Source organism: Copadichromis virginalis, linkage group LG5 (genome assembly GCF_057382275.1).
Source record: "Copadichromis virginalis isolate Kocher_CV1m ecotype Utaka linkage group LG5, C_Virginalis_male_GT1.1, whole genome shotgun sequence".
Taxonomy (NCBI): domain Eukaryota; kingdom Metazoa; phylum Chordata; class Actinopteri; order Cichliformes; family Cichlidae; genus Copadichromis; species Copadichromis virginalis.
In genome coordinates, this window is record NC_140622.1 from 30,030,306 (window position 1) to 30,043,042 (window position 12,737).

At 35.6% G+C, this 12,737-nt stretch overlaps 1 protein-coding gene and 1 long non-coding RNA gene across 5 annotated transcripts in view; one reads left to right on the forward strand and one right to left on the reverse strand.

The window, feature by feature from the left end:
• ptprt (protein tyrosine phosphatase receptor type T) overlaps window positions 1-12,737 on the reverse strand; it is a 332,562-nt gene that overhangs the window by 123,343 nt on the left and 196,482 nt on the right. For 2 of the 3 annotated variants that reach the window (XM_085457269.1, XM_085457267.1), the window contains exons 15-16: window positions 3,832-3,868; window positions 1,770-1,826 (exon numbers count right to left, since the gene is read on the reverse strand). In XM_085457269.1, the coding sequence (XP_085313395.1) occupies window positions 1,770-1,826; window positions 3,832-3,868 (94 nt within the window). The remainder of the gene's footprint in view (window positions 1-1,769; window positions 1,827-3,831; window positions 3,869-12,737) is intronic. The other variant, XM_085457270.1, reaches the window with a different exon arrangement.
• On the forward strand, window positions 6,614-10,491 carry LOC146710031 (uncharacterized). 2 transcript variants are annotated; one of them, XR_014920524.1, is made up of 5 exons: window positions 6,614-6,847; window positions 7,541-7,606; window positions 7,951-8,106; window positions 8,559-8,651; window positions 8,949-10,491. It is a non-coding gene; the product is annotated as an uncharacterized LOC146710031 (long non-coding RNA). The 2 variants fall into 2 exon arrangements; XR_014920523.1 differs by having other exon boundaries at window positions 6,837-7,003.

Here is a 12,737-nt window from a genome sequence, read left to right on the forward strand (position 1 = left end):
TACAAAGAAAGAGAAAAAGCTGCATTTTATGCACCACTTTTTCAATTTAGGATGTCTGCCTAAATGGTCCTCTGAATATGATATTAAATATAATACATGAATTGCTACATTGCAAAAGTAAGTTCCGTTTTAAAACGATGTGGTTTTTAATGTACCCAGAGATCTTCTGCATTCATATAAATATAATCAGTTTTTATTCAATTGAGAGTTTTATTTGTTTATAGTTTCAGACTTGTGCATGATATGCATAATTCTTTCTGCGAGAGCTTGCAAACTGAATTTCCCCCAGGACAATAAGTGTTATGGTATTCTTGTGCAATAAACTCATAGTCTTGACAAATAACTGTGACAGCAGTTTATAATAATGCTTTTTGCTGACTGCTTCCCTGTTGTGTCCACATTGTTAAAGTCAACATTTTGACTGTTGTATCACTCAATGACATTCATATTCTACTGTCACATCTCTGAATTGGAAAAACAAATACTAAGAGGATTAGAATTGCTATGGTTTTGACACAATTTAATAAACAATGTTTAGCTGCTGTGTATTTATTACAGATGGATGATTGGATTTCAAAGAACTGTGCTGGTATTATTATTATTATTATTATTATTTTGTGTTTGTCATTGAAAATTTACTTAAATATTCCACAGTAACCAGCTCTGTCGATTTAAGGTTGTTCACTGCACTAAACACACTAATAGCAGTAAACAGCTGACAAAACACATTACTGAACTATAATTCTTCCAGTGTCTAATAATAACTAACTAATAGGAGATATCTTCTTTTTCAGAAGTTAATATACAGTAATTGTGTCACATTCAAAGGCTGGATCTCTCACTAAAGAATTACACAAATTTATTCAGCCTTGGTGGCAAAGCTCCAAAACTTGACATGGTTGACAAATTCAGAAATGAATTTCTTTTCTTTCCAAATACAAGGATACAAATCATATGAGACATAAATTAACATAATGGTTCTGCTGAAACCACACCATGCTCTGTTTGGTGGCTTTTGCATATTAATTGATGTTTTGACCACTTAGTTGTTATTATTCAACATTTTTAGTACTCTGCTAGGTGTTTGAGCATGTAGTACAACTGAATTAAGCATCTTCACTGATTTGATATTATACAACAAATGTCATGGACCTATATACGAAGGCTTTAGAATAAGCAAAGAGGTGGATATTGTGGATGAGACAACGGTCAAAGATTATCAAATGAAAATTGTTACCATCCCTTTTTTCAATCAGATAATCATACTTGCAAAAATGGAAACTATACTTTCAGAATAGTATATGCATTGTTAATAAAGTTGGGGGAACAGGGGAAAAAATGTATTTATTCATAGTCTAGTCAGTTTTCTTTTTAATATTAAACTATACTTTATTAAAGAATAAAAGATTAAAAAAAAACAAAGCCTACAATCAGCGTAATGGTGCAACAGCTGCGCTACTGACCATGCACAAAAGCAGCATGGTTTCACTTAAGTGTGTGTGTGAAAAATGTGTGTGTATGTGTGCATGCAAGACAGAGAGGACGTTCAAGCACAGCCAGCAACGCTTGAAGCAGAGCAGACATGCAAACAAATGTATTAAGATGGTGATGAGAAGGAAAGGTAACGCCAAAAAATTAACAAAGGGAAGAAAAAAGGGAGGGTGTAGGGCAGGGGACAACCAAAATGAAACAGTGTTTGCGTCGTGTTTATGGTTGTACTGTGACATAACATTGGGAAGAAAATATTCTGCCTATAAAGCAATAATCACCTTCGCTTGGGATGACTAGAATGTACGGCGTTGTTATTTGTCCCCTACCTATTACCACTAAGGCCAAGGGTCGCACGTCCCCGCCGGAAAGCATGAGAAAGAAAGGGAAGAGAGAAAACAAACAACAACAAAAAAGGAAAAGAAAGAAGAAAAAGTCTAAGAAAAAAAGATGTATAGTTGTCTTTCTTCAATTCATCAAGTTTTAGATCTCCCTGGTTTTCAATTGCACAATCTGTCTTGGAGGAGAGAAACTGCAGTGGTGAGAGATAGCACTAGAACCATGAGATCAATACCACTCAGCTGGGATATGACTGGTCTTATTTCTAGGAAATAACCCTCAATGAGCATCTTGACTGGCCCATTACCAGGAAAAGGCCAGAAAGAGGTGATGCTGGTGAGGATGTTTATTACAAAGTAGTTGTCAGTGAATGCAGATATGGTGTTGGCGGTTATCACTGGAGCTTGTTATGTCTGTTAGCCTGGTTTGAAGGGTTAATAAAAACAGGGGAGTGGGAAATGTAAGACGGAAGAAACAAAGTGATGGTTAAAAGAAAATAAATTATGAACTTTGTGGCATGGGAAAGTTGGTGGAGAGACCAATTTTGGCATCTGACTCTAGTTAATACTTTGCTTTATACAGCATTCTAATACAAATACTGTAAAACTACTAAAAGTTTAATGGTAGAATATTTGTTTTGGAAGAGTAAAACTGAGGCAGGTATGCGGCTCTAGTTGTCCCTCCTTTTGTTCTCAAAAGTCACTTGAGCTATTATTGCTTTGTTACCTTTAAATGCTTAATAGCTCACAATGTGGTAGATTAAGGCCTCACAATTTTATTTTTTGCAGTTCAGAAACAACAGAAAGAAAGCAAGTGATGTCACGTACTTATTGTAAATATGCAATAGTGCATGATAAGTGCACATATATTGGATATTAGGTAATGCAGCAAACATAATCATAATTATTTGCAAAATCAGCCATCTGCATTGCCTCAGAACACCAAATAACAGCATATTAATGATACTTCATGTATAAAAATCTTTTTTTTTTTGGATTACATATAATTTCACATACTCAAAATAGATTTGTATTATTTTTAAATATATGAAAGACGGCCACAAAGTTAAAAGCATGTCTTTTTCCAAGCACACATACATGCAGACAGACAGAGCGCAGTGTTTAGACACTGTAGACATCCTACCAGAGTACATCTCACTCAAAAAAGAAAAGAAAAAAATGAAAATGGATTAAAAAAAAAAGAATGGTAAAAAAGATAAGAATGTTCATAAAAGAGCAATAAATGTTTTATGTAGACAAAAAAATAATAAGAGAGTTAGAGATACAGAAACAGACAAAGGAGATGTGGAAAAATCAAATCAATGCCTGATGCAGATGAAAAACTAAAACAGATAAAGGAGACGAGGTGAGAGAAAAAATCAATAGCAAGCTGAAAAGCTTTTAAAGCATATTGCCTGGCACATAAATGGGTGTATTTGCCAGAGATGAGCAGCAAATAAAAATGGGAGACATGGGGAAAGCAAAACAGAAGAAGATGAAATGGGTTTTGGAGCTAACACTTTAGCCTTCATTCACTGGGTTTAATGAAGGTGGTCAATTGGTATTATAATGGCCCCAATGTTCCACTTTATACCCTTTATACTGCGAATACAATTTGAACATTGAACATTGATGACCAACATGGATGTGGTGTGAGATGCAAAAAGAATAGCATGATGGAGGAAAGTCACAGAAAAGGTGAGTGTGAAAAGGGCTATAAGGATAGAAGAGATGGAGAGAGAATGCTATGCGACAAAATCATGCAAGATAACGTGGATGTGGTATAGGTTTGCCCGGGCTGATGGTTGTGAGTTCACCTTTTCCAGAATAGTGTGCAATCTTCTCATCTTGGCTGATACACTTGTAGCACAACACAATTCTAGGGGGTCGTGTATTCGCACCATTTTTTCTTTAAAATGAACTACTAACAAATTTCAAATTAAAATTACAAATATCTTATCATAATTAATGTGCATGTTGACTATCAATGGAAGGCTGCTCATACCTTTGTTAGCCAAGCGGACACAGTTGATTTTGGTTTCCTGTGGAGAGAGACAGACAGGTTAACTAATTACCTTGTGGTAAAATATACAGTTAATTTTTCAGATACTAGTGTTTTGAATCATGAGGGTAAGGCTTTGTTGAACACATAGGAAAATGGTGGAAAACCCTTTGAAATCTGACTTTTTTCTGAGTATTCTCCAAGGCATAAGTCAAGTTTCGTTTGTTGCAGTATTGAAAAATCATTGGCACTAGCTCTATTCTGTACAGAATGATCAATGGACTGGTTCTTATTTAGCACTTTTATACTATACAACTGAGCACTCAAAGTGCTTTATACAAGGATCAAACCACCCACCTTCCAATTAGTAGACAACCTACTCTACCTCCTGAGCTACACCCACCCCCAAAAACAGAGCAGACAACAATGATTGCAGAGACAGAGACATTAAGTCAGACAAAGCTTGAAAAAGAAAAGCTGAGCTATAGTTGGGCTGTAAACTGGCCTCCAGATACACAGCAACTGTGGTCAAGCTAAAACAACATAAATGCCGCATGTATCAGCCATCCGATGACATTGGCAGGCATTGAGATCAGCTGATGTCCAGAGGCTGCAGTATATCTTGAATTGCAAACTCAGCACCATGTTTTAGAAAACTTTTAGAAAACGTTGAAACAACTGACAAAGAAAAGTGTTAAATCTGAAACAGGAACCAGAAAATCAATCAGGAATCATGCTTTGGAAATTTGTCCACAACAGTTTTAAAAAATGTATTTAAATCATAGTTAACAGACTAAAACAAGGTACCCTCTTTAATATATGGGTTGACTGCATACAGTAACCACTTGCCTGACAGTGCATATATTGCATACACCACGTAATCATTGGTCTTAATCATCAGTAAGATCACAAAACCATGCCACTGGCTTCTCATTTTGTCCAAACACACATGATTGACACATCAATCATACCAGGATCAATATGCTGTACAATTCTTGGTGTTGATTCGAATGGTTTTCCATACATCATATATAAATAAGTGAAAAAAGTACAAAAGTACCTTCATTGGTATTAAACACTCATTTTTCTCAGCATTGTGATGGCCCTAAGCTTTGGCCAGGGCCTACTGTATTTTCCCCTTTGCCCCTCTGTGTTGTCTTCTAGGTTCCTAGTAGGTGGAGTTAATTAGTGTAACTGGGAGCACCTGGCTAGTCTTGCTTGAGCATTTAAGAGTTGTCTGTCTCAGGTTTGACTTTCTTACATCAGTCCTCGGGTTACAGAAGCCTATTGTTGTTGAATATTAAGAACTGGAATAAAGCTGCAGATTAATATTTTGATCTCATAAATGGGTCAACAGACTCACAGAGTCATCAGGGGCAGTCATCATTCCCATAAGATGGGCATAAGTAGAAGAACATCCATTATTTAAGTCTATATGCAGCGGAACTGTGTGCAGTAGTGCTTGCACTGGAGTGGGCAGAGGGTTTGAGAGATAGTAAGATGCTTATATTCAGTGTTTGATACAGTGACAGCCAGTAAGGACTTGGATATGATCTGTGAGATTCTATCAGTTAATTCTTGCTTAAATGAACAGGGCAAAAGTACAACATTGGGTACCAGCACACACAAGAATTAATAGCAATAAAAAGGAAGACAAACAAGGTAGATATTCAAATCAAACCATCCAAGTCAGGGAAAAACAGAGCGGGGAAATAAACTGGCAAAAAAACTGGGATGGTGGAAGTAAAGGGAGTCAGTCATGCATGATACAAAGAAAGGTAGGATAGATAAGGAGCTAGGGCACTAACGAGAAACGTGTGATAATCAGCAGACTTTCAGTTGTACACAGTCGTTTTAATGGGACACTTTTTATTATGGGGAAAAATCCAACTAACTATAGTAATGTGAAACTTGATATATGTTTGTTTGGCTTGGGATTGGCCATTTTGGTTTGTTAGGTTTTACACTACAAAACACCACATTAATTAATTAATTGCCTTTTGTAAACTTTTGTCCAAATTATGTCTCTCCCATTATTTGTCATAGCTCTTGAGCCAGATGACAACAGAATGTACTGAAGGAATACTCTTATATGATTCTCCAATGAATTTAAATGTGACCCTATAAAAAATACATACATAGTACAATATAAAACTACAGTATACATATCTTGATATTTACAGAAAATAGGGTAGAAGATGTCTCTCAGCCTCTGTCTTTTAAACCAGCACGTTTCATTCCTTTGCTGCCCGTGCCTTTTCCTCTTTTCTTTCTTTTATGATGTGCTGTCATCAGTGCGTGCACCTATCTCACCCACTTGGCCTCTTTCATGTTTTGGCCCATTTGTCTTCATCAAATATAAAGACTACAGCAGCTACCAACACGGAAATGTGTTACCTCAGCATTAAAATCAGTCCTAATGTACATGCTTCTGTACACTCATTTTCATTTTAATTGTGCCATTTTGGGTCTTACTTAGATTACTGTAAACGGTCTTCCTGTAGGAAGAAACAAAATAATTTAAGAAGAAGAGATGCTTTGCAAAGCCTAAAGTTAAGCTAATTTCTGTGCTTAAATACAGAAGAAAAACTCTTTCTTCAAGGTTGCTCTTAGCAGTGGAGTTCAAAAGCAAACAAAAAGCCCACCGCACTGAATGTGACAACACTCAAAAAAATGAATGAGGTGGATTGTTCAGTGTATATTAATTATTTATTTTCATTTTACTTAAAATATATGTTTTTGTTAAGTTAACATATGTTTTTCTAATCAAGTCTAAGTAATATTGTGTCTATTATTCAACGTACATAATACTAATGTGTTACTTGATCGCATAACATTTAAGTTAAGTCAATTAGGATCGATATACCTTGTATATCCACAAGGTGGCAGTAATGCAAAAACAGTTGTAATGAAACCGCGCAGAACAAGAAGGTTTCACGGCTTGTGCCTGCTCATGCACAAGACTTCAAATTTAACTGAAAAAGGCTGTTTTGGCGCCAAGTTGCTGTTTCTTTGAGAGGTAAGACCACTTTTTTCTTTGACTATGTTGTGTAGTATCTATATGTCCAGCATGGTTATATTTTGCGTTTGTCTTACAAGACATGTTATATCGTTTGCGTGCGCTTGTTTTACATTAGTTTTACTGGGTCCTGGACATGCTTATTTTGTGGACTGTGTAAGAAACATTTTTATTGTTTTTTGTTTTATTAAGGGATTAGCTACAGGGGTTCATGGGGTTATTCTTTCAAGGGGTTATTTTTCCATTTGCTTTCTTGGGATTCCTTTTCTGTAATCCGAGAGTCGGAAATATCGAATAGGATAGCAAGGATAGCATAAAGTGACATTTAAAATCCAAAAAGTCAAGGGCGAAAGCCACTGTGACACCATTGTTCTGCTCTATCAGTAATCTGTATTATGTAAAAATGGTCTGTAAATACAGCATGTTTCCTAGCGGAGTTATACATATCAATGTAGTTATAAATTACAGTTTGTGAAAGTACACACTTTTTTTAATAAAATTATTCAAGACATATGAGTGGACAGACAATGGAGGACGACAGACCTGGTGATAATTGCTTCTATAGAAAGTTAGCACATGGCAGTGTCAATCTCTTGCTTTTCTTCTGAGTAGTATTTTATTTAGTTGTAATTCAAACAATAATTTGCTTCTTGAAATTAAGGAATTAATTTTTTTTTTCTTTATAAATCTCAGATCCTGCCTTTACCTGCTCCCTCCTATACTGATGTGGTGTATGTGGTATTGCTGAGCTTGTATGTGGTATGTGAACTGTTATACTTTTAAAAACAAAACTGTTTTATAAGTTAAGTTTTCTTTTGTGACCCATCCCATGCCCCTGTTATTTCTTCTCCACATCTGAACCATGGTTGCAGTTCAAGGGCCTGAGGCATGAAATTCTTTTCAGATCAGCTGTGATCAATATTTTTTGGAACTTGATAAATAACAATAAAAGCTGTAATGGCTCCATTAGCATTTTGTGTAAATGTTTGTGTTAAAATTATAGCTTTAATGAGGTCTTACTACATTAGTTTTAGTTTGTATATGTGTACATATAGTATGTATATTTACAGTACAGTATGTTGTGTTTGTTGACATATTTTCAGGTGGAAGCAGAATATGTGAGGATTACTACTGCTGCACATGTTCCAAGGCTTTTTACACAACTTGACCAATACACTGACCAGCTCATAAAAGTCTTCAAGAAAAAAGGAGGCGTTGCAGGGAAGAAAATTAGACAAACTTTGGCCCCAGCCACACAGGTGCGTTATTCTGTTGGTAGCAAAATATTATGGCTAATAAGATCATTTTCAAATTTAAACAGCTAGTGTATGGTAGCTGCACAGTGCACTTACATTTATATTAAGCAAGACAAAGTTTGGTACTCAAAACGTTGGAAAATTTAAATTACCTAAACATATGTAAAATCTGATCCCTTGATTTAGGTTAAACCAGAAGTGAATGTTTTTATGTTATGTTTTGAATGCAAAAAAGATGATGTATTAGTTTGTCTTTACCTCCATTATGGACATATATAATGTGGTGGAAACCCTGCCCAACAGGTTAACTATTCATGTCCATGTGATGATTAGTTGGTCTTGTGTACATGTCTATCTGTGCAGTGGATATGTCATTCATTTTGCGTATAATGTGAGTTTCTGTCATCCTAAAGTATATCTGTTTTCTCTTCCTGTATCTCTGCCACTCTCTACAGAAGGAAACCATTGAAAAGGGGAGGGAGTGTGTCCTCAGGGCACTACCTTTTTACCTGAATGAAGACCCAAGCATCCTCTTCAAAGAATAATTGGTTGGTAATTTTAGTTTAGTTTTTTATCTGTATTAAACCAAATTTTGAATAACTAATGTTGTTGCATGTTGTAATGTTGTTGTTGTTGTAATTTGCATGGAACCTGTTTAAATGTTTTGGGAAATCTTCTTGTATACCCAAACTATTTATATTTATCGTTGAATCTGTAGTCTAAAATAGTGGCGCACTGGGGTGCATGTTCCTAATATTGTGTTTACGTCATTAAAGGGTAGCTTTGGCCCTTTTTCTTTCTTTTTTTAAAACTGGATGCCATTTTTCTATGTTTTTGTGTCTAAGCTACAGCTGTTCAGAGGGAGCTGGAACAAATTACCCTTGCTATCTTTACCATCGAAAGAGCTGATGCCAGCACTCCTCCAGCCGATGTGGGTATAACCATCTAGTGTGTCCTGCATGACCTGGAAGACCTGGCCTCTGCATGTGCACTCTTAATGGGTGGGATATATGCACTGAATCTCAGTTAACCTCAAGACTGAAAGCTAAGAGACAATCAAAAGCATTGAGATTTAAAGGATTTAATTGAGAGATGATACTGCACCAGAAATGTTGAAGGGTGGTGTGTATATTAGCGTTCAAGGCATATTGTTATGAGGTGGAAATATATTCATATTCAGTTTGTGTTACATTGTGTGCATTGTAAAGGTAATTGCAATACATACTAAAAATAAGGGTAAGTTAGGAGGTTGATCTGATATCCTCGTGTTGGTGTTGTTCCCAGATCATCATACTAAATGTTGTTCCAGGATCAACATTGCAAGTGACCAATCAGAATGTTGTGACGTCATACTTTTGCGACTTCGGGAAAAACCGGCGTAAAACAAAAAACTGTACTTAAGCTGCGTGAAACCGCCTCTGTCCGCCGATCAACTGACCCTAACCCTAACCGTAACCCTTTAATAAACAGTAAGCAGAATTGATATTGTCCTTGCAACATTGGAATTTCATAAATGCACGAATGGCTTGGAATAGAATAACGTCACAACAATGTGATTGGTCACTTGCAATGTTGAACCTGGAACAACATTTTCATGATGGTCTGGGAACAACACCAACACGAGGATATCAGATCATCCAAGTTGGGAATGCAGGATGAATGTATATTTTGTGGACTTTTAAAGACGAACAATTGTTTCCATGTTAAAATGTTTACATCTGAAGTTTTTTGCCCAAACACTGGTAAAATAAATGTTGACAGTGGCGAGTGTTAAATGGTTACTGCTGTGCTGTTGCAAAAAAACTGAACGCTGACAAGCTGTTTTATTGTTAGACCATAATGTTGGCATGTTTTGTTAAAGTTTTATTTGGGATGGTGATGTAATTTTCTTTGATTGCTAATATCAGTGGACTATTTATTATTATTATTATTATTATTATTATTATGATTATTATTATTATTGTTGTTGTTGTTGTTGTTACATTTTTTTTTTTAAATTGTGGCTGTTGAGGTGGACACTTCACTTTGCATTGTTAAAGGAAAGCACTTCATTGGCATTGTGTTACTGGACTGACCCTAAGCAATCATTGCAAATAGCAACTTTGCTATCCATTTTAGACACTAAAAGAAAAAAACACTCACAGACCTTACTAGCATCACATGTGCATAACTCAAGTGTCATCTTATCAATGTGTTATGTGATCTTCAATGCGTTTTTTTTCTCTTCTATTTCTGGTAGATACAGACATTTAATTTAAAGTCTTGATGTTGCATCTGTCTACATACTGTTAATTACTAACCCTAATGAGCTGTTGTGTTTTATTTTGGACTGGGTTTACACAAATGCTCACTGAATGTGTTGGCAATAAAATAAATTTTAAAAAATAAGTTGGATGTACTTAATTCATTTGTGTGGAACCTGTTGACAAAATAGATTTATGTAAAACTAATTAATAAAGCACAAGGTGGCTGAAAATATAATATTTGAATTAATCTAACTTAAATTTAACATTTTACTGCCACAAATAAGAAATGTGTTGAAGTAACTAATCTAAACTATCTAACCTGAAAATATATCATCTATGTTCATACAACATAACTTGATTTAGTTAGTCTTAAATATGTCTTGTTAATCTTAAGTAGTTTTTTTAAATTAGATGAACTAAAGATTTTTGCTTTAAACTAACATAATTCAATTTCGTGGAACCTGTTGACAAAATAATTTTAATTAAAGTCAACGTTTCATTTTTTTGAGTGAAGTTTTAATTCATAAACACTCCAAAACATAACATAACAAAGTTAAACATAAGAGAACAAATGGTAGCAGCCTGCACCTCATCTGACCCCTACTCAAAAACATCATTTATATATTCCACTAGATTGGCTTTTTAGATTTAATTATGTGGTCAGGGGCCAAAAGTAAGTCCAGCTCTATTCAAACTACAGTTTGGTATTTGAGGATTTAACACCATTAACTTATATTGTTCATTTTATTGTCATGTTTACAAAGATTTATGAAAGGATACATGCAAGCAAATGATAGATCCTATGAGCATCTTCAAACACACCTGCTTCTACTAAATCTCTGTCTGCTTTCCATCTGTCCATCTGTCTGTCTGAATAATGACTCTCTCAATCCCTGGCTGTTCAACTGCTTTGTTGTCTTATTTATCCGTTTCCCTCATTTGTCTCTGTGCATAATTTGACTGAAGGAACCTGTAGAAAACTGAGAGTGAATGTATGATAAGAGTCACATGTACACACATGGCTTTCAAGAGCAATTAATGTACTCTTCAGTTAATATGTAAAATAGAGGGCAAGAAAAACTGATTCGTAAGACTAAAAAAGGGATTTCACCAGGCCAATACATGTGTGCTAATGACAAAAATCATGCCACTTGCTATTTCTAAAAAAAATGGATGCTGTATCTACTAGAGACTGAACAAATTCCTCAGTGGGGGAAAACAAAACGAGACTTGTTTTTGAAGATATTTTGATTCATGATATGGGACACTAAACTTGTCAAAACATAATTTCATTTATACAGAATATAATGAATACTGAATTTACAGCTGCGTCGCAGCAATGCTCAACATAAAATATTCACAAAGGTAACATAACTTTGTACTTGTAACACATTAACATGGCTCCTCAAAAAAAGAGCTCAATGCTGCTCATTTCTATGATACTGTAATTACACCACAAAAATATATTAGTAGTACTGCTACTGACTACCAAGATTCTAGTATTGTGTGACCCCTTTATTTGCTTGGCATATGAGTTATTATGTTTTTGAAGGTTTGCAACTTACAAGGACATATGTGAGAACCTACACATACCTATTTCCTTGCACTTTAGAAGGATTTATATGTAAGGGAACTAACAGGATATAGGAATCACTTCTGCTATAACCTGAGGTACGCACAGTCCAGACTGGTTCCCAAGAGTTTGCACCTTGGGTCCGCAGACAAGGGGCAGTAAAAGCATAAGACGAAGAATAAGAAATAACCATCCAAAAACGCTACTTCTAAGGCTTCAAAAGTCAATGGGTGACATCCTGGGGGTTTCAAACATCGTTTTTTTAACTGTCTGATTAGGCCTAAAAAGTAACAAATGTTTCAAAATACTTTCTTTCATATGCCTACTCCTCTAAGAGTGAAATGTATCATATGAATGGACACAGTTGGAATACGATCAGTTTCATGAGGACCAATGAATTGTGTTTCTTTATAAACTGACCCTATTGTACCCATTTATGGTCCATTTAGAGGCGTGGTTGTTTTGGATTCACAGTCACTGTGAACAGAAACACGGCCTCCACTTGGCTCATGCTAATGGACTAAGCCTCAGGGGGTTATAAGAAGCGAAGCTAATAAATATAAGGATTTATTGCCCTGACTCTATACAGAGCATTTGGAGACCAGAAGGGGGTTGAGGTGTTTACAATGGAACACAGCATTCATTTCTGTGTGTAGTAGTTAACGTTGTAGAGCCTGACAGGAATACTAAAAGTGCAAGAGAGATGCAGCTGCTGTGTGGGTGAGCTCTCTCTCCATCCATCTATCGTTCCATCTTTGCCAGTCTTTTCCTCTCCTTTTTTCCCCAATTCAATCACAGTTGGTTGGCTCAGTGTT